The sequence below is a fragment of the Acinonyx jubatus genome, chromosome B4 (genome assembly GCF_027475565.1).
Source record: "Acinonyx jubatus isolate Ajub_Pintada_27869175 chromosome B4, VMU_Ajub_asm_v1.0, whole genome shotgun sequence".
Classification (NCBI taxonomy): Eukaryota; Metazoa; Chordata; class Mammalia; order Carnivora; family Felidae; genus Acinonyx; species Acinonyx jubatus.
Window position 1 is genome coordinate 127,579,276 of NC_069387.1, and position 22,321 is coordinate 127,601,596.

Below are 22,321 nucleotides of genomic sequence, written 5' to 3' on the forward strand. Positions count from 1 at the left end.
AGAATCTAGTGCTGTTTGGTCATTTAAATATAAGCAAAGCTTTTTTTTTTCTTTTTTTTTCCAGTTAACTAGTAATTCAATTTTCTTTAGAAAATATCTAGTTCCTTTTTCTCAGTGGGTCAAAGTGCTATAAAAAAGGAATTACAAAAGGCATCATCTGTACATGTAATATCATCATAAACTGATATCACCCTGTGAAATAAAAACCACAAGTCACTTATTGTCTTTAAACCGGGAGTAAGAACTACAGAAAAATTGTGTATATAACATAAAACAGTGAACACACAGATCACCTCAATTAAAACCTTGATCCTTAACTGAATGTTTAATATTTTAATGTACATTTTAGAATGAAGGAAATCTGTATGTTCTAGTTGGAGTTCTTAGGCTTAAGGTCAAAGAATGAGTGGACGCTAACAAGACCATCCCTGTGGACACCCTTTATTTTTTGTAATTTGCATGGGGAAGCAGAAAAAAAGCATTTGACTGAAAGCAGATTTCCTGAGTTCTGGCTCTGTCACTAGCTAGCTGTAACGGTCTGCGTTCAAGAATCACCATCCCCAACTCTGTGTAGTTCTAGTTGCTGGTGTGGGGGGGGGGGAGGGGGAGGATAGCAAATGAATGAATGGATCACAAGGCTAACAACAGTAACAACGTGCTGAAAGGTGTCTTGGGCTTCATGGCCCAAAGGGCAATTTTCTCTGCCGGAGAGTATCCACGCCTGGCTCTGAGTGTGGTTTTCTGTTGCAACTCCTGCATCGTCACGCCAGCCTGCAGTGCGCTCGTGGACCCAGCTCTGCCACCGCCCAGCGGCTCACAGGCACCCCCACTCTGCTAAACTGACAAGTGTGGATGGTTCGTGTCGGCTCCACATCAGGGCCTCCCCTGGAAGAGTGGACAGCCGGGTGAATAAATTCCTCAGTCCCAGGCCTTCTAACTCTAGCTCGGAAACAGAACGTGCTAATGATGATGCCTACGCTGCAGGCTGAGGGTAACATGGCCCCACGACGCACAACGTGAGACAAAGATCTAGGCCCCATTCTTCCCATTATGTTCCAGAAATCCTCATCTGGGCCAACGGACCCACGTTAAGGGCTACCGCTTCTCGGCTATGTGGTAGCGGGACACCCCTCCCCAGGGCACCTGCAAGTACGGGGGTCCGTGGTTAATTCCGTGGAGGATGGGGAGACTGATCTCCTGATAGGTGAGCGGTGAGAGAAAATCTGGCTTCAACTCCAGAGAAAGGGTGTGCAACAAAGCGAAGAAACGGGGTGATGCGAAGCACGGAGTCCTAGTTACCTGTAATTCGGGTGTGCTCCAAGGCTCACCACCGAGGAGGGCTGCAGGGCCTATGGGCGACAGCGTAAAGGCAGGCCCCTCCGCTGCGCCTTCACATCTCTGCCCCAGAGCCATCAGCAGCTGTTTAAATACCTCAAATGACGTCACTAACATTTCCTACTAACCGGGCACGGATGCTGAACTGCCTCTGTAAGCTTTTTTTGCCCCCCACACAAAAACACTTATGAAACATCCATTATATGCCAATGGGAATAATAAGAGGAGAGCCTGTAGTAACTCCTGCCCTCAAGGAGAGGACGACCCACTAGCTAGGTAGAGTCCATATACAAATTCAAACCTCATCTGTGGATTCCTCATCAAAGCTTGTCTCCTTCAAATACTTCGGCTATTCGTGCCTGCCCGCATTTGGGAGAGTATCTAAACGGACAGCAACTGAGGTCCTTTCTTCTCTGCAGGCAGGCGCGGGGGTAATCAGGCCTCTGCAGCCCCAGGAGGGACCCCTGACCGCTATCTCTTTGCTAATGCACGGCATGGCATGGGACCTACTGACTGTCAAAACAGGCTCTTGTCCTAAGGGCACAAGAAGCTTCTAGCCCAATGTGAAAATCAACGTCTGAAGTACATTTTAGAAATAAGATTCCACATTCCATTGCTTGTTTCTCATTTTCCTGGAAATCATTTTTTTTTTTTTTTTTGGTTCTTGCCACCAAGATGGAACTATTCAACATAAACGCAGCTCACGATAATAAAAAGCACAAATCAAGGACATCAAAGAATGACTGATTTTAAAAAATGTTTAAAAAAAAAAAGCAATTAAAGAACTATTTACACTAGTAATTTCCAAAGCACTCCTAATTTCTTTTCAATACAATACTGTCAGGTAGGCAACACTGGCTTCACGTGGTAGATGAGGAAACTGAAATCTAGGAGGTGAAATGGTTTATTCGAGACAGTTCTTGCAGTAAGGACACAATCTTTGACTCCGCTCTCCTTGTTTTACTCATTCAATCAGCTGTCAAATCCTGTGTATTCTACCTTGGCAATTTCTCTTCCGTTCACCCCTCCTCTACATAACACCTGGAGCCCCTAGTCCAGAGGCTCGTAAGACTCTCCTAACCCGTCCCGTGCTTCTCTCCTCATCTGGTATATGCAACAGATGGGTCTTCCAGAAGCACAGTTCTGCTCACTTCCCCTTCCTTGCTTAGGAACCTTCGATAATGTTTCTCAGCCAGGCATTCAAATACTCTTCCCAATTTGTACTCAAGCGACTTTTTCTCCCACCTTATTTTCCTCTGTAACCACCAACCACCCAAAGCTTCATCTAATGGAAACATGTGCTTTTATCCAAGGACACTTTGATCTTGCCCATCTCTAACTTTGCTTTGAGAGATGGCTTTCCCAATTCTTCCCACCATCACCCGCGCATGTTCCAATTCTAACCACTCTTAGTACGAGGCCCAGATCAGTGCCACCTGCCCTTAGCAGCCTCAGCGTCTCCCTCCTCAGACCTCCCATGGCACACCGTATCTCCCTTAACCACCACCCGCCCCCCCCAACCTGAGAAAGGGTCACTGAGTAACTATCAAGTGCCAGGCACTGTGATAAGTCAGAGACTGCAAAGATGAACTTGAAGACCTTACAGTTTAATTAGGAAGGCGAAAGTGAACAAAAAACATCACAGTAAGTTCCACGGAAAGCGGTCGGCTCAGGAATCGACGTGAGCCTAAATGAAAGAAACGCTTGGCTTAGCCTAGGAAAACCAAGCAAGGCATCCCAAGGCTTCCCAATAGAGCGGACGCCTGGACTGAATGGGAAGAGATACACGGGTGCCCGCTGTGAGGACCGTGGGAGATGGGGCATCCAAGTGGCCGAGGGGGGAGAACGGACTCTGAATTCCCCGACTGTAAAACCCTCACACGCACAAGGGGCTAGTTTATGAACCACAATAAAATACTGTTTGCGGAAGCAATCTTTCAACAAAGTGCTACAGACATTTAAGGTATCAGTTCGTGGTTAAATAACAATGCTTCCTACCTACCTTTTGAATTTAATTGGCCCCAGGAACTACCAGGTCCGTTTTAAGAAACATGTGAGTAGATAGTAAAAGTTTAACAGAATAATCTATGATGTTGTCATATCTAAGTTTTATGATGCGCTGTTCTGCTGCTCAGTCTCTCCCTCTCCACACGCATCCCCTGAACACCCACACATTCACAACTTCCAAAGGCAAATGGCTTAAGAGCAGTGAATTCACACTCCCGTTTAAAGGTACACTTAACCACGGGGTGCCTGGGTGGCTCCGTCAGTTAAGCATCCCACTTTGGGCTCAGGTCATGATCTTGCGGTTCATGAGTTCAAGCCCCGCGTCGGGCTCGCTGCGGTCAGCCTGTCAGCAAGAGCCCACTTCGGATCCTTTGGCCCCCACTCTGCCCCTCCCCAACTTGCACTCTCTCAAAAATAAGTAAGCATTAAAAAAAGTAATAATAAAAATGTTTATTTTTAAAAATTTTTATTTAAAAATTGAAAAAAAAAAAGGAAAAAAAACCCAAACATGTAAGAAGCATCTTCAGCCAGAGCCTCCTAATAATTTCCCATTTTATTGTTAGTAACTTCCTAAAGTTATAGAACGTGTGCCATCTGTGTCTGTAGAAACGGCTCAAGGAGCTTCCATTTTCTCCTTAGCACAATCAATTCACAGTCGCTACACATGGATTCCTAACTTTATTTCAGGATTTCTCTAGGACCTCAAATTAGTCGATATAATGCAAAGTCATATAGTGAATAGTTTCTACCAGGGGTGAGAAACAGAAATCTTAACCGCATAGGTTTGGATTAAGGAACAGAACTTGCCCTTAACACTGGCGTTGAAAAGCTGGAATGCGGGCCTGTGAAACAACGGGAGCTGGTGGGAGTCAGGGCAGTGGTGAGGGGTGTGGTGAGGAACTGGGAGCTGCCGGGAGAGGACTCGGCGAGGGCAGTGCGGGCCAAGACAGCGTGAACAGGACGGTAACTCCTCTCCCCAAAACAAGACAACAGTAAGAAAGCGGGACGAGACTGTCCAACAGCCATTTCAGATGCTGGAAATCGATCAAAGGTGAATAACAAACACACGAATTTCTTGAGGGGCGCCTGGGTGGCTCAGTTGGCCGAAGCTAATGCTGTGTAGAAAATTGTCAGGTTGGTCAATTCTGCACTTTCACGAAGGAACCTAAGGCTCCAAGAAGATGAGCACACATTTCTCAAGGTTTTGGTTAAAGGTGAGTTATACAGATTTTTCTTATGTAAAGAAGAGGTTAGGGGCTCCTGGGTTGGCTCAGTTGGTACAGCATGAGACTCTTGATCTCAGGGTCGTGAATGTGAACTCCAGGCTGGGTGCAGAGATTACTTAATAAAATAAAATCTTAAAAAAAAAGAAGAAGAAGAAGAAAAATGGGGTGCCTGGGTGGCTCAGTTGGTTGAGCGTCTGACTCTTGATTCTGGCTCAGGTCATGATCCTAAGGTCATGGGATCAAGCCCTGAGCCAGGCTCCACGCTGAGCCTGGAACCTGGTTAAGATTTCTCTCTCTCTCTCTCTCTCTCTCTCTGCCCCTCTCCTCCACTGGTGCTCTCTCTAAAATTAAACAAACAAAACTTCTTTGTCTTGAAAAACTGCTAGTGCTTAGGGTAACGCCTGCAAGAGGCTGGAGACCCTGCCTGTGGCTACTCCAACCTGCCCCCCCGCCCCCTCCCCCCACCCCGGTCACCACCCCAATCCCTCAGTTCTGCGGGAGAGAACTTCACTAGTTTTTATCAGTACAGGGCTGGGGCCGTGAAAACCAGTAGCTATGCGCCAGAAGGGGTGAACTCGATTTGGGGCACTCGGGGCGACGGTGGGAGTGGGTGGTGGGGAGGTGGGGGCGGTAAAAACCCACAGCTCTGTCAGGTTTGGTAGGGATCTAACAGGGGACAGAGTTCTTCTAGCGTGAGCTTGTGGTCTGATCGAGGTGAGTGGGGGAGCAGCCAGGGGTGTGGACGGGAGATCCTGGAAACAGAACCGCACAGGAGCCGGATACGCTCTCCTCACATGTGGGGCTGACCACGCAGCCACAGGCGTGAGGAGGGGAGACACGAGACAGTGCAGCAGAGAGACCAGGCCGAGCAGCCCTGAGAACTGGCTGGCCTCTGAAGCCACCTCCCAACCCACAGACAGATGGTCCACAGAGGGTGGAGGCTGTACAAGCACGAGGCACTTAAACACCACCTCTGCCCAAATCACTGGCCGGCCACCGAGCTACGGGGACTCGCGGGCAACTCCTAGCCAGGCTAAAGAGTGAAAAGGGGAGGGAGAATTGCCAAGCGGAACCGGCAGTGGCTGCACACCACCGAGGAGTCACATTCCACCGTTTAAGTTCAGGCAAATTACTTAAAAACACACACGCGTGAGGGGCGCCTGGGTGGCGCAGTCGGTTAAGCGTCCGCCTTCAGCCAGGTCACGATCTCGCGGTCCGTGAGTTCGAGCCCCGCGTCAGGCTCTGGGCTGACAGCTCAGAGCCTGGAGCCTGTTTCCGATTCTGTGTCTCCCTCTCTCTCTGCCCCTCGCCCGTTCATGCTCTGTGTCTCTCTGTCCCAAAAATAAATAAATGTTGAAAAAAAAAATTTTTAAAACAAAAAACAAAACAAAAAAAAACCACACACGCGTGAGAACACCTACACCTTTCAACAGCATAAAAGACGCTTCGGAGTTGCTGAAATATATTACTAACGCGTCCAGCTCATTGAAAAATTACAAGACCTGTAAAGACACAGGAAAGTGGGGCTCAGACTCCAGAAAACAAGCAGTAACTAGTGGGCCTGGATGTTGGATTTAGCAGATGACTCCAAAGTGGCAGTTCCACACGTATTCAGAGAACTGAAGGAAATGTGATGACAGTCTCTATGGAGAAGCAGAAATCACAAATGAGGATTGCAGAACTGGAAAGTACAATAACTGAAGTAAAAAATACACTGAGATGCTCAACAGCTGAGATGCAGTATGGCGGAGCAAAGAACGAGCGGACCGAAAGAGGCCTCCACACAAATTCTCCAATCTAATGAACAGAAAGAAAAAAGATCGCAGGAAAATGAATAGAACTTTAGATTCTATTTTGACTTAACTTAAAAACAAACAGGGGCGCCTGAGTGGCTCAGTCGGTTAAGCGGCCAACTTCAGCTCAGGTCATGATATCGCGGTCCGTGAGTTCCGAGCCCCGCGTCGGGCTCTGCACTGACAGCTTGGGGGCCAGAGCCTGCTTTGGATTCTGTGTCTCCCTCTCTCTTTCTGCCCCATTCGCTCTCTGTCTCTTTCAAAAATGAATAAATGTTTAAAAAATTTAAAAAAACCTTGAAAACAAACAAAAAACCAGAACCCGAACCTGTGGGTGAACAAAAAGTTCCCAACGTATTGTTGGTGAAAGTCCCAGGAAGAGAGGAAGAAGGGAAAGAACACACAGCTGAAGAAACTATGCTCAAAAACCTTCCAAATGTGGTGGAAAATCTTAATCTACAGATCCAAAAACCTCAATAGATCCCAAGGATGATAAAAACAAAGAGATCCAGGGGCGCCTGGGTGGCTCAGTCGGTTGAGCGTCCGACTTTAGCTCAGGTCACGATCTCATGGCTCGTGAGTTCGAGCCCCATGTTGGGCTCTGTGCTGACAGCTCGGAGCCTGGAGCTTACTTCATATTCTGGATCTCCCTCTCTCTCTCTCTGCCCTCTCCTGCTCATGCTGTCTCTCAAAAATAAACAAACATTAAAAAAAAAATTAAAAAAAACACACAAAGAGATCCACCCTAGGCACATCGGAGCCAAACTGCTCAAAGCCAAAGATAAAATAAAGATTGTGAAAGCAGCAAGAGAAAAACAATTCAGCACTGGAAGGGGCACAACAGGATTAATAGCTGACTTCTCATCAGAATCAGCTGGCTCTTGTCAGAGGTGGGAAGGCAGTGGCACAACAGATTTTCAAGTGCTGGGGAGTGGTGGAGAAATGGTCAACCAAGAATTCTACAGCGAGCAGAACTAGCCTTCAAAACTGAAGACAAAATAGAGACATTCCCAGATAAACAAAAACAGAAAATTTGTTTCAAACAGACCTAGTCTACAAAAAATACTAGAAGACGTCCTATGGGCTGAAAGGAAACGATATCAGACTATAACTCGAATCTATATAGGACAATATGAAGATCACCAGAAATGGTAACTTTCTGAAAACACAAATTCTTTAAAGTAATAATTACAATACTGTATTTCTGCATTTCTTTTTCTTTTAGAGAGAGAGCGAGAGCATGAGCAGGGGAGGGGGCGGAGGGAGAGAGTGACAGAGAACATCTCAAGGAGGCTCTACACTCAGCACGGAGCAATGTGGGGTTGATCCCACAACCCTGGGATCGTGACCTGAGCCGAAACCATGAGTCAAACGCTCAACCGACTGAGCCACACAGGCACCCTTTGTTGCATTTCTAATATATATTTGTCTCCACCAATATTTCTTGTCTCATCTATTTTGTCTGATATTAATATAACCAACCACCTCAGCTCTCTTATGCTTACTATTAGTAGGACATCTTTTTCCTTCATTTATCTCAAACTCTTAAATCTAAGGTGAGCCTTTTGTAAAAAACATACAACTGGACTCATATGTATAAAATATATGAGGATAACAGCACAAAATGGTGAGGAATGAAGCTGTATCAGGACCGAAGCGGCTATATTTTATCAAAGACACACACACACACACACACACACACACACACACACACACGCACGAGCATGTGGGCGCACGTCTGCAAGTAAGCAAACAAATCGCAAGCAAGCAAGCGCATCGGTCAGTTATAAGTTGAAGACGTAATCCTTGATCAAGAACTAAGAAAATATAAAAATAACACAAATAATTTAAAAATCACAAAGGGGTTTAAAAGGTACAGTTAATTACTTAACAGAAATCAGGAAAGAAGGAACAGAGGAACAATAAAAGACATGAGCCATAAAACAAGTAGTTTAAATGGCACACATAAATCCACCCATATTAACAATTACTTTAAATATAAATAGACTAAATACTCTGATAAAAAAGGCAGTAATTTTCAGATTGTTTAAGTGAGATCCAGTTGTATGTTTTTTTTTTTACAAGAGACACACCTTAGAGTCGAAGAGTTTGAGACAAAATGAAGGGAAAAGCTGTCACACAAATAGTAATGGTAAGAGAACTGAGTGATTATATTAGCATCAGACAAAACAGACCTAAGAGATAATGGCAGAGACAAATAGGGACATTTCTTATTGATAAAAGAGCCAACTGGTTAGAAACAGTCTGTAGTACAGACTGTCTTAATAACACAAGTCTCAGTAAGTTTTAAAAAACTGAATCATACAAAGTTATGATGCTCTGTGACCACAATGGGATTAAATTACAAATCAACAAAAAAAGTTAGGAAATGCTCAAGTATTTGGAAATTAAACAACACACTTCCATGTAACCCAGGATCAAAGAAGAAATCATAAGGAAAAAAATTTAAGAATCTTTTTAAAAAATAAATGAAAACAAAACACAATATATCACATTTTAGGGAAACTTAAGGGGAAATATATAGCTTTAAACACATATTAGAAAGGAAAAAAAATTTTAAATCAATGCTCTAAGGCTGCAACTCAACAGGCTTAGAAAAACCAAGAGCAGGGGCTCCTGGGTGGCTCAGTCGGCTAAGTGTCTGACTTCGGCTCGGGTCATGATCTCGTGGTTTGCGAATTCAAGCCTGTGTCAGGATTGTTCAATCCTGCTTCGGGTTCTGTCTCCCTCTCTCTCTGCTCCTCCCCCACTAGCACTCTGTCTCTCTGTCTCTCTGTCTCTCTGTCTCTCTCTGTCTCTCTCTCAAAAATGAATAAACATTAAAAATTTTTTTAAATAATAAAAACCAAGACCAAATCAAACTCAAAGCTAGTAGAAGGAAGGAAATAATGAAGATCAGAATGGATATCAATGAAATATCAAAGAGAAAGACAATAGATTTAAAAAAAATCAATGAAATCAAAAGATGGTTTTCTGGAAAGATCTGCAAAATTAATAAACCTTAGCTAGACTGACCAAGAAAAAGAGAGGAGCCACAATTATCAAAATCAAGAATGAGAGAAGGGATATCAGTACAGATGCTATAGAAATTAAAAAGGATCATATGGATTTTTATAAATTATATTATAATTAAACCATGTATTTATAAATCTATAGATTATAATTTTATATATATATATATATTATATCCAACAAAATAGACAATTTAGATGAAAAAGAAAAATTCCTAGAAAGTCACAAATTACTAAAATTGGTTTGACTCGCAATAGAAAATAAAAAGAGAAAAAGGACAGGTAACTAGTAAAAAAGAGATTCAGTAATTAAAATACCTTGATAAAGCCTCAGATTTATGTTTTATTTCTTCTTTGCACAGTTGTTCTGGTAAGTCTGTGAGTTCATCATCATTTGAAAATGATTTGGAAATGTGGCCAATATAGAGGCTGGTATATTCACAATTCTAGAACAAACGCCATGGAATCCTCATTTGTTACCCATTATGCTTATACCTCTCAAATAAATTGCCACTACAGTCCATTACTTATGAAGTATAAAATTATGTGCTTATATGTAACTGATCAACACTAAAAAGACAACATGTTTTCAAGGAAAGACTGGGTTTCTTTGCGGTCTAATAGCTAATAAAGGGAAATAAAAAGAATTTGAAGGTGAAATCCATCCTTACGCAACAAAAGCTTCCATTCTAAGGTTCTTTATTGGGAAGTAAATCATATCAAGTGGTTTAAAGGCTGAATAAAGGTCTCCTGATAATCTGAAACAGGAAGGGCAAAAAGAAATGTAAAAATTCGACACAGATATTTCTATCTAGGATATAGACCATTTTTATCTTTGGAGACAGACGATATAATCCCACAGACAATAAGACTTCCTTCCTGTACGTTGACATATATCTGATATATATCTCCTGGTCAATTTCTGACATTTCTTTTACTTTAGGAAGTTAGTGGTTAACAGGCGAAGTCAAAGAGCCAGGCTAGGGCCAGGGATTAGTAAACAAAGTACAGAGTGTGGATTTTATTCTAAGTATGTTAGGGAACTGTTAGAGTTAAGTTGGAAAATAACACTATTTGCATTAGAAAACAAAGCACTACGCTGGCTGTGATGTGGCAAAGGGAGAAGTTAGTTAGGGAGTAGTGACACGGGGAATATGTGATGAGGTCGGGAATAGTGTGGGGGCAATGAAGATACCTTACGTGAATTAAATTCTTTTAAATCTAACGGCCATTCTGAGGTAGGTACTACTGTCTTCATTTTCCAGGTACAGATACGTACTTGTCATCACTGAGAAAGCCAAAGCAGAAAGAGATTAAATAAAATTGTACTGCTAAGTAGGGCCCGCCTCAAACCTGGCATAAGAGCTGCTATCATGCACATTCTCCAGTAAAGTTTTTACTAACTTTAAACTTTACTAAGTTAAAGACAGGAGGCTGAAGTAAGAGAATGCTTCGAGTTACGGTTTCCGAGACCTGCAGACGGACTGGATGGAGACGTGAAAGAAAGAAACAGGGAAGACTCATGGGTGTTGCTTGAACAGCAAGATGAATCTAGTAGCATAATCATATAGAGAGAGAAGACACAAAGTAAGAGGACGGGGGTCCTAGGATCCAGGCCTGGAGTGCTGTAACATCTCAAAATCGAACAGAGAAAGAGAAGCTGCCAGCAGAGGGGACTGAGAGAGGACTTCCGGGGGATAGGAGGGCAACAGGGAGTGTCTGGAGAGCCAAGAGCCTAGTGAGCGTCTCCAGGAAGCGGGAGGTGGCCCCGTGCAGAACAGAGCTGCCGAGAGACCGGCGGGCGGGGGGGCCGCAAGGCCAACTGAAGCGAATGGGCGAAACTGACCAGAGCAGCGCCCCCCTCGTCGTGCCCTCACCTTGCTGTGTTGTCTGTCCTGTCTCTTGACCGTAAGCTCCTGGGCAGTGGCTGCGAGCTAGGATTCTAAGTCCTCACCTTCTAGTTACGGTGCAGGGGGTAGGAGTGAATTGCATAAATGCCGTGTAGTGTCAGGCAGACGTTACCTTAACGCAAAGGGTTTGCTGGCCCGGCGATGCAGGCAAGGATTGCAACCTGACAGGCCCTCCTCCCTCCCCGCTCAGAGCTCCCTTACCGTGAGAGATCCATTCTGTGTGCTGGGGGAGCTGCTGCTCTGCTCCCCGTGGGCTTGCGTGCTCCCGTACAGCGTCAGGTTATGCTCACTGGTCTGGCCGGCATAGTCCTGAGTGTGTGGCACTCCGTATTCTGTGGGAATTCCATTCTGGGGAGGTGGCGGAAACGGGATGGTAGTAAAAGGCTGAACCATTGCGTCAGGAGTTGTTGTCGGCTCCTGGTTACCCTGAAACGAACAGGGGAAGAGAAAATAAGGAGAAAAAGGGACTCTAAATTCTCATTACGTGATTCTTATAAAAAAAAAAATTTTTTTTTTTTTAACGTTTATTCATTTTTGAGAGACGGAGATAGAGCGTGAGGGGGGTAGGTGCACAGAGAGAGGGAGACACAGAATCCGAAGCAGGCTCCAGGCTCTTAGCTGTCAGCACGGAGCCCGACGCGGGGCTCGAACCCACAAACCGTGAGATCGTGACCTGAGCCGAAGTCGGACGCTTAACCGACTGAGCCACCCAGGCGCCCCATCATTATGTGATTATTTCTAAGGTGAGTACAAAATTCTCTGAATATTCTCCCTGTACTCCTACAGAGACGTATGCATGCAGACACATACACCCCACTTTGGCGAATCTGTGATTCCCAAACAGGCCCGTGACCATATTAAAGTTGATTAGTTACCAAAGAGTCAAAAATTTTCCTTGAAACCAAGTTCTTAAAAATGCCAGGAAATTTCTCACACAAGAAAAGGTGTAAGAGTTGAACTCAGTTTGGGCCATTAGTATTTTCTTCAGGACACTCTCTGTCCCTTTACAGTGATTCTCAGAGGAAAACAAACCAACTTCGTTCAATTACAATTCATAGCAATAGGCAGGGTGACATTATTAGTTAAATTCTCAAGACCAGACAACATAGGTCTCTAGGTTTTAAGAGCGCAGAGTTCAGAGGAAAGTATATTATTAAAAAAAATACTGTTCGTATTTCAAGATAGGGATTTATTTAAGTCTTGGCTACTAGGTTAATAGTTTAAAATAAAGGTTCCTTAAATTATAAACACTAGAGATAGAAAAAAAAAAAAATCCCCAGACAAAAAAAATTAAGAGTTCTTCATAATCACTGCCAGCTAAGGGTAACAGCACACCAAGAAACCTCTCCATGTGATAACCTTTCCCAGATGCTTACCTGGAATTCAGTGTGGTATCTGAAATATCAATCAAGTATGCAGGGACTACAGGGAATTGTTAGAAGGGGCTATTTTGGCGCTATGGCCCCTCTCTCACTTCTGTTCTAAGTTCAGATATAAAAAAGTTTGGATCTTGTAGAACAAATTTTGCGAAGGACCCATCCTCCCCACCCCCTTGACCTCCCATTTCATTCCATCCAAAGCAAAGCCTTTTGTTTTTTTGTTTTTTTTTTTTTTAATGAAGATACACAAGTCTGCAAAGTCTTAGGCCACTCTCCTGTAAGTAGCTGGCAGAGATGGACAAATGCTTCAACATGTCAGCACTTTGATAGGCTCCCCCCTTCCCCACCGTATTTTAAACATCATAGCATTAGGCAATCGAAGAAAACCTGGGTTTATGTCATTTGGTTTCCTCCTGCTTGTGAGCATCATTTCCATCAAGCAAGGGAGCAATTATTCCTCCTTCTGTCTCAGTCCCAACTATCCTTCTTTCCCCTCAGTTCAAGAGATGATTCTCTACCCACGGAGAGCTGTAGGAAACTGAAACTTTCAGCATCCTTTTCTAAACATTATCGCAGGCTTTTGACATTAACCTGATGGCCATTAAACTCATACTATATCTCCAACAAAATGAATCCAAAGCTGCAGAAAGATCTCACGCTATTTTTAAAGAAAGGTTCAGCCATCGTTGCTACATTAAGTTCTTCTGCAAAATCCAACAGAACAAATGTACAAAGATAAATGGAAAAATACATGACCATGGATTGGAAAGCTTGACAGTCTTAAGATGACCATGTACCCCAAATCCCACAAACTCGCATCAGTGCGCCCCAAGCCCCCACATCAATGAATGAAACAGAAGAGAATAGTACAGTCAGTATTAAGGCATCAAGTCAATTCAGTGGGAGAAAGGAAAGTCTTTTTCACAAATAAAAAAAGTTGAATACCCAATGGGGGGAAAACAAAAGAAAACAAAACAGAACCTCAACTCATCCCATGTATACAAAAGTTAACTTGAAAGAGATAACAAACCTATATATGAGTGTTTTAAAACTTCCAGGGGAAAAAAAAGAGGATAATCTTCACAGCTTTGCAATAAACAAAAACTTCTTGGGTCATAAAAAACAAGAATAACTGAAGAAAAAATAGATACACTGAACTCCATCGAAAATTTAAAACTTCTTGCTCCTCTGAAAGGTACCACTAAGATAATAAAGAGACAAGATGTAGACTGGGGGGCAGCATTTGCAATACACTCACTTATCTGGCAAAGAACACCTATGCAGAATCTACAAAGAATTGTTACAAATCGTAACAAAAAGAACAAAGCATGTTTTTGAAGATGGGTTAGTGACTTTAACAGACAACTTCCCACAAAAAGATATCCCGATGGGCAGAAAATACATGAATGCGTGGCTCAACAGCATTAGTCATCAGGGATCTGAAATTAAAACCAAACAGGAGGCACCTGGGTGGCTCAGTAGGTTAAGCATCTCACTCTTGATCTTGGCTCAGGTCATGACCTTGCGGTTCACGGGATCGGTTCGTGGAATCGAGCCCTGCATCAGGTTCTGTGCTGACAATGCACGGCCTGCTTGGGATTCTCTCTTTCCCTCTTTCTCTGCCCCTCCCCTGCTTGTGCTCTCTCCCTCTCCCTCCCAAAATAAGTAACCTTTAAAAACAAAAAAACCTGAGCTAGCATTTTGTGCCCACTGAAAACACGGAACGTTGATAAGGGTGTGGAACCACGAGAACTTTCATATGCCGCTTGCCAAAGTGTAAAGCAGTATATCCGCTTGGTAGAACTGTTTTGTGGTTCTACTTTTTTATAAAGTTAAAATGCTTCCTGTATTTACCCGAAGGAAATAAAAGCACGTGTGTACAAAAACACTCGCACAAGTATGTTCATGGAAGCTTTATTCATAATAGCCCCAAACTGAAAAATGACTGTCTTGAAATCAATAGGAAAATGGATAAACTGTGGTTGATTCATAAAACGGAATGTTACACAACACAAAAAGAATGAACTACCTACAGCAGGGATGGACCTGAAGGGCCCTGCTGAATGAGACATAAATCTATCATAACAGAAGCGAGAAACTAGTTTTCTCTTTTCTTGGTGGGGGGGTGGGGAGAGTGTTGATGGACATCTAGTACTATGGAACATTCTAAGATGATGGAAAGGTTTTACTTCTTATTAAGGATGGTGGTCCCAAATTGTTAAAATTCATTAAACAGAACACTTGCTAAGAATGTTATCACATTTGTTAATTATAACAAAGGAAAAACAAGACATAAAAAACCACTGGCAAACATTACATATTACACACACACACACACACATATAATTTTTTTTTTAACGTTTATTTATTTTTGAGACAGAGAGAGACAGAGCATGAGCAGGGGAGGGTCAGAGAGAGAGGGAGACACAGAATCTGAAATGGGCTCCAGGCTCTGAGCTGTCAGCACAGAGCCCGACGCGGGGCTCGAACTCACGGACCGTGAGATCATGACCTGAGCCGAAGTCGGCCGCTTAACCGACTGAGCCACCCAGGCGCCCCTATAATTTTTAATGTGTACTTATTTCGAGAGTGAGACAGCATGAGTGAGGGAGAGGCAGAGAGAGGGAGAGAAAGAACCTTAAGCAGGCTCCATGCTGAGCATGGAACCCAGTGCAGGGCTCAACAGTGAGAATGGGACCTGAGCTGAAATCAGGAGTCAGATGCTTAACCGACTGAGCCACTCAGGCGCCCCAGCAAACATCACATTAAACTGTGAAATACCAGTCATTATTAGAAATCACAGATAACTGCACTGTCACTATTATTCCTTCTATATATAAAAGCAAGTACAAAATGGAGATCAAGATAATACAGAGACAAGTTACCCTTACAAATGTAACTATATACTTAGAAACACCAAAAGAACTAACTACAAACCAGCAGACCTAATAATAAAATTTTGTCACATTTATGCATAACTATTTTAAAACCAGCAGTGGCCAGTTATTCAAAAGAGTAACAAAATGTGTAGTATAGAACACACGATGTAGGATGCAAAACAAGGCCGGAATAAATAGAAAGATACATTTTGTTTCTGGAGGAATGCTTAATATAAAAATGTTAATCCTTGCCGAAATAAAATGTATACCCAATGCCACTTTTAATCAGAAGCAAATGATGTCTAGGGAAGAAAACAGGCCTAAATACTTTTCTATTTGGTACGTGAAACACCCCTAGGAAAGTTTAGAAAAGGAAAAACCATGAAGTGAGAGGCATGTTCTATCAGTATGTTAGGACTTGCCATAAAGCCACTGTGGCTCAACACTATGGGGGCGCCTGGGGGGGAGGCGGAGGCTCAGTTGGTTAAGCATCTGACTCGTTATCAGTTCAGTTCATGATCTCATGTTTGTGAGACTGAGCCCTGCATGGGGCTCTGGGCTGACAGCGCAGGGCCTGCTTGGGATTCTTTCTCTCCCTCCCCCGCCCCCCCCAATAAACAAACAAAACTTAAAAAAGAAACAACAGTAAGAATATACATAGTGATTAACAGAACATGATAATCCTAAAACAGATTCAAGTTTCTACAGGAAATTAACAGAAGAGAAAAGTAGCACTTCACTCTGGTTGGGGGAAAACGGTTTAGTTACCACATGGTATTTGTAAAAGTTGGCTATCCAAATGAGCACTTCACGGTGCCTAGTCCATGCCAGAAAAATTCGAGAAGGAATAAAATCTAAGAGAACAATGAAAACTAGGCAAATACAAGAAAACTTGAGAGCATAACTGGGGTCTGGGGGATTCTTAAATAAGGCAGGAAACCTAAAAACTAGGAAGGGGGGGGAAAAAAAGACATGTGGCTGTGTAAATTAGGAAGGAAAGGAGAAGGGAAGGGGGGAGAAATGGGCTTTAAAGTCAAAAGGAAAACCAACCAGGGAGAAAAGAACTGCCACAGACGAGACAGACAAGGGGTTGGCATCACTAACGTAAGAGTAGGCTACACAAATTCAGAAACACACCTGACAACAGAAAATGAGGCAAAGACTATACCTGAACAATTCACAGAAGATGAAATGTTCAATCGCAAATGACTGGTACCATCAAAATGTTCAATTTCACTAACAAATGGAAACACATAGTAACAGCAAAACAAGTCCAATTTTGATTAGTCATCTAATCAATAAAAAAAAAAAACTGAACGGTTTTATTGAGGTGTAAGTGACATACACAAGAAACCGCATCTACTTATTTGTACCGTGAGCCTTGACAATTACAACCCAAATGCACCCATGAAATCATCATCATCTTCAAAACAGGAAGCATATCTACCCCAAATCTCCTCAGGCTCCTAATAATAAACAGGTATTACATATGTAATGAAACCTACAAAAGTCTTCTTTTTTAACTTTTTTTTTTAATGTTCATTTATTTTTGACAGAGAGAGAGAGACAGAATGTGAGGGGGAGAGGGGGGGAGAGAGAGAGAGAGACACAGAATCCAAAGCGGGCTCCAGGCTCCGAGCTGTCAGCACAGAGCCCGACGTGGGGCTCGAACTCACAGCCCTCACGGACCGTGAGATCATGATCTGAGCCGAAGCCGGACGCTCAAGCGACTGAGCCACCCAGGTGCCCCGTTTTTTTTAATATAAAAGAGAATGACATGAAAAATGGAATCAGTAAGAGGAAGCTGAAATGCTAAAGCACTGAATTACTGTGCTATCCTCAAGAAAATGGTAGTGACATTACCTAGAGACAAAAATTTATCACGGTCTTTCACTTCAAAGTTAGAAGGCATCAAAATTCAGCTGTCTCCAGTGTCCAAGAACCATTTCTAAGTGGTATTAAGGAGTGCTTTACGTAAAAATCTTCCCTTTGTTTAGTTTTTAGAAATTATGCGAGGAAAACCTTGAATTTTTACCTATAATTTTTCAGGGAAAAGGTGTATCTTTGTCACCCATCACCACAGAAGTTCTTTTCATTAATTCTATCTAGGCCGGGGTACTATACACCACTTCTCCTCAGCTCTCCTGGGTGTCCGAAGAGAGAAATAAAATAACCCTCTCCCTTCGTCAAGTTCCACAGGGCCGTATCCATATCTACCTACCCACCTGCCTACCCGTTGCATGAGGCACACGGCTTCCAATTTTTTCTAAGTTTTCTAATTTATTTCTGAGAGAGACAGCGAGCGAGCATGTGCAAGCAGGGGAGGGGCAGAGAGAAGGGGAGACACAGAATCCGAAGCAGGCTCCAGGCTCTGAGCTGTCAGCACAGGACCCGACACGGGGCTCGAACGCCTGAACTGCGAGATCATGACCGGAGCCAAAGTCAGACGCTTAATCGACTGACCCGCCCAGACGCCCATGAAGCATGCTGCTTCAGAAGCCCTCATAGGATGTACTGGCCTAAAGTCAGATATGAAAGACACAAATTCACATTCAGGTAGACTGGTGAACGTAAGAGAGTAAAGACCACCAAAGGTGTCTGTAGATCTACACTCCAACTCCAGGCATAAATACAATCTTACCGTATGCAAGAAGGGTCTACTCAATAATCGGTAAGGCTAAAAGACAGTCTCCCGGTTATGATTAACATGGCAAGGGGGACTCGCTTTCCTCGCTCAGAGGTAGCTCCTTGTAGACTCACCTGCTCTGGCCTCCAGTCTCCACCCCCCCCCCCAGCCCTGCTGGGAGTGAGGTACCCGCACACCAGTTCACAGTATTGACTCTCCCACGGGGGCAGGCCTTACAAAGCTGGCCCAGTCAACTGAATAGCCACATCGATTAGCAGTGGGGGCTAGGGGAAGAAAGGTAAAAACATTTTATAGGATCTACGTGCACCCTTGGCGCTATGTGTTTCAAAGAAATACGAGGCAGGCAGAGGCCGAGCGGTTTCCTGAAAAAAGGGGAAATGTAAGTCTTTGCTAAAAGGTCAAAAAGAAACTCTCAGTAGATTATTTTGCTCCTTATAGGAAGGTCTTTTATTTTTGTGGAAAGAAAAACACATTAGGTTTATATGCTAAGGGAATGAAATTGGAATAGGAGTGATTCTGCGTTTTATTTCATACACTCTACAATGTCTGAAAGTCTCCCCAAGTATTTATTACTACTACTACTATAAATGTTAAATGGTTTCAGATTTCTATTAAATTTCCAGGCTATATTCCAAGGTTGTAAGTTCAAAAGTGAAGTACTTTGGCCTCTGGGCAAACTATGAGATAATAGTTCACATGATCATTTCTAGGCAAGAATTTACCTCTATGTTTAATATGAAAATGTTTTGTTTTTAAAATCATAGGCTAATCATAGGCTTAGGTGTATGTCAGCTGAGAAAATGAATTATTAACTCTTACGCTCTACAAAACTAGACATGATTTCTCTTCTCCCTCATGTGGCAGTCTATAAATTTTCCCTTTCACAAGACTGACAGACAACAAAGAGTACTAGATGCAAGTCAGGTTTCTATCTCACTTAACAAGAATCTAATAAAGATTTAATTTTAAAGCCCCTTTCTTCCCTAGAATATAAATTCTGACTTTTGTGAAAGATGAGAAGAAAAAACAAACTGTACTCCCTTTCAGTCCTTCGCACTGTCTCCCAGGGTAACGAAAGTTCCCTGAGAGCAGGTCTGCCGGCCCACCAAGTGGAGCATGCAACTTCAGGATTCGCTGTTCTGTGTGCCGTGGGTATTCCAGTCTGCTGATTTCACACCTCCCTCACGTTCATGCTCCAATGTCAGCTTTCCTGACCGCTCTATTGAAACTCTCGACCCTGATTACTGTCTTCTCATCTATAATAATACTGCATTTATTTCATCTCCTCTGTTGGAACGTAAGTGAGAGGTTTTGCCTGTTCGGCCCACCGATGCATCCCCAGCACCGAGAACGACGTCTGGCATGGAGCCTCACGGCACTACTCTTACTTAAGGGGTTTGCATGAGCAGAATAATAAAACCGAACATCCAAGATGAAGAGTGGGCCCCAGTTTGTAGAAAGCTAACCGTGAGGACAGAAAGAACAGGTTACATCGAATCCTAATATCCACATGAATTTAGTACAGGAATGGACAGGAAATTATAAACAAAGCAATTCTTTGGTTAACTGGCCTTCCCATCAGCAACATAATTTACAACAATACTAAAAGTGAGATCTTCCAAATTTTCAAACAAAGCTACCTGCATTTCTAACGCTCTGGTTTAAAAAGTAAGAAGACACAAATGAGTGACAAAGCTGCTTTTCTAAAGTTATTTTTATTTTCTAAAGGCTGTTTATTTATTTAGGAAGTGTGAGTGGGGGAGGGGCAAAGGGAGACAGAGAGAGAATCCCAAGCCTGCTGCTTGGATTCTGCCCGTCCCCTGTGTGTGCACTCACTCCCTCTCTAAATAAAATAAATACATAAATAAATACATACATACATACATACATAAATACATAAATAAATAAATAAATAAAATACTTTAAAGCTATTTTTAAATCAGAGGAGGAGGAGACGAGGAGGAAGAAGGAGAAGAAGAAAAAGAAAAACCCTGAAGAGACCTACGTGAAACAGATAAATTTGGGATATAACATTATTTCATATTCAATAATCATTCAACAAACCAATTCGATACCCTGTGATCTCACTGTTGTTTTACTACCTACACAAAAGTTTAAGGAGAGATATAGTAAGAGGACAGAAAACAGTATTTTATTTCACATAGAATTCAGGCCAGTGTGACTCAACACTTTTTAGGGTGGCATCTCTGATTAAAGCTCAAGGTGACGCCCAGAAAGGAAGGTAAGGGATATAGTGACTGATGACAGTGTTTTCAATGTATTATTCCCCAATACAAATTTGTTTATTCCATTACTTAAACACTACTTAAAATATTATCAAATCCACCTGAGACCCAATAAAAGCCACATTTTACCAAGAGCAATGCTGAAGTGTATGGTTAGAACATAATTTGAATCTCGGCTTTGCCACTTACTATAGCTGTAAACACTTAAATATGTTGTTACCTAACTTCCCTGCACTTCAGCTTCTTCATTTATACATTTTCTTAATGTTTATTTATTTTTGAAAGAGAGAGAGACAAAGGGTGAGCGGGGGAAGGGCAGAGAGGGAGACCCAGAATCCAAAGCAGGCTGCAGGGTCCGAGCTATCAGCACAGAGCCCGATGTGGTGCTCGAACCCATGAACTGCGAGATCATCACCTGAGCTGAAGGTGGATGCTTAACTGACTGAGCCACCCAGGCGGCCCCCAGTTTCTTCACTGATAAAATAGCGATGTTAGTGCCACACCTTGTTGTAAAGAATTGGTAAGATAAAATGTGAAGCTGGGGTGCCTGGGTGGCTCAGTCAGTTGAGCCTCCGACTTCGGCTCAGGTCATGATCTTGCAGTCTGTGAGATAGAGCCCTGCGTCGGGCTCTGTGCTGACAGCTGGGAGCCTGGAGCCGGCTTCGGACTCTGTGTCTCCCTCTCTCTCTGCCCTCCCCCGCTTGTGCTCTCTCTCTCAAAAATAAACACTAAAAAAAAAATTTTTTTTTAAAGGGAGATCTTCCCATTATTCTCCTTTTACAGACCAAGAAACCAACGTTTAAAAGGGTTAAGTGTTTTACCAAAAAACCACTTAGCTAATACGTGGCATAAGCAGACTCAGATCCAAACCAATTCTAGGGCTGGTGCTGCTAGTCACTGAGCCATGTGGTATCTCCAGAGGGGTTCTCTTTCTCGCAGGCATGTCATACACAGCTCCCATCCATTAATCCTGTGTTGCAATGAGTCTGGACTTCTACATTCCCCAAATACGGTGCTTTCCCAAATCTCAGCCAGACTGCTATAGCAGGGATCAGTGCTGGTCCCCATGCAGTATTCCCTACCAAGAGGATTCATGCCTAATGAAAATGTAGCTGGACACCAAGGATCACCTCAAATAACCCCTTCTCCACGAAGCTATCCCTAGAAAGGAAGTACGACATAAAGCGCGGGTCAGCAGACTTTTTCTATAAAAAGCCAGATAGTATTTTAGGCCTTGCAGGCTGATTTCTGATGCAACTAACTACAGGACTCCACTGTTACAATGCAAAAGCAGCTGTAGACAGTATGTAAATGAGCAAGTACGGCTGTGTTCCAGAAAAACTTTACTGATGGGCACCGAAACATAAATTTCATCTAATTCTCACATCTCAAAATATTCTTCTTTTGACTTTTTTTTCCTACCCATTTAAAAATGTAAAAATCATTCTTAGTTCACGAGCCTTACAGAAACATGCAGCGGGCCAGGTCTGGCCTGTAGGCCATAGTTTTGGACCCCTGGTGTAAAGGAAACAGATTAAGGTTTAGAGCCAAATGAACCTGGGGTTCAATCCTGACTTGGTAACCTGTTAGTTGTGTAGCTTTGAACAAGAAACTAAGCCCCGGTTTTGTCACCTGCAACACAGACGTAACCGCCATCTACTGTGAGGCTAACACAAGACAAAGGACCAACGGTATCTAGACCAGGATCCAACTGAGCAGACTTTTAGCAAGTGTTGCACCCCCATTTCCAGTCAGAAGAATTTCCCTCCTCTCCTGTATTCCCATAGCACTTGGCTTGCACTACAAATGTGTACAAGATATTTAAATTCAAAGCCTTATACTTATCTCGGTAAGTGCCTTATCTCTC

At 43.0% G+C, this 22,321-nt stretch overlaps 1 protein-coding gene across 32 annotated transcripts in view; it reads right to left on the reverse strand.

The window, feature by feature from the left end:
- The window catches only part of RBFOX2 (RNA binding fox-1 homolog 2), a 285,934-nt gene that overhangs the window by 53,770 nt on the left and 209,843 nt on the right, over nt 1–22,321 (reverse strand). For all 32 annotated transcript variants that reach the window (XR_008300487.1, XM_053226727.1, XM_053226728.1 and 29 more), the window contains one exon: nt 11,505–11,729. Coding sequence is in view for 31 of the 32 variants with exons in the window: in XM_053226727.1 (XP_053082702.1) it covers nt 11,505–11,729 (225 nt within the window). In the remaining variant the exon portion in view is untranslated. The remainder of the gene's footprint in view (nt 1–11,504; nt 11,730–22,321) is intronic.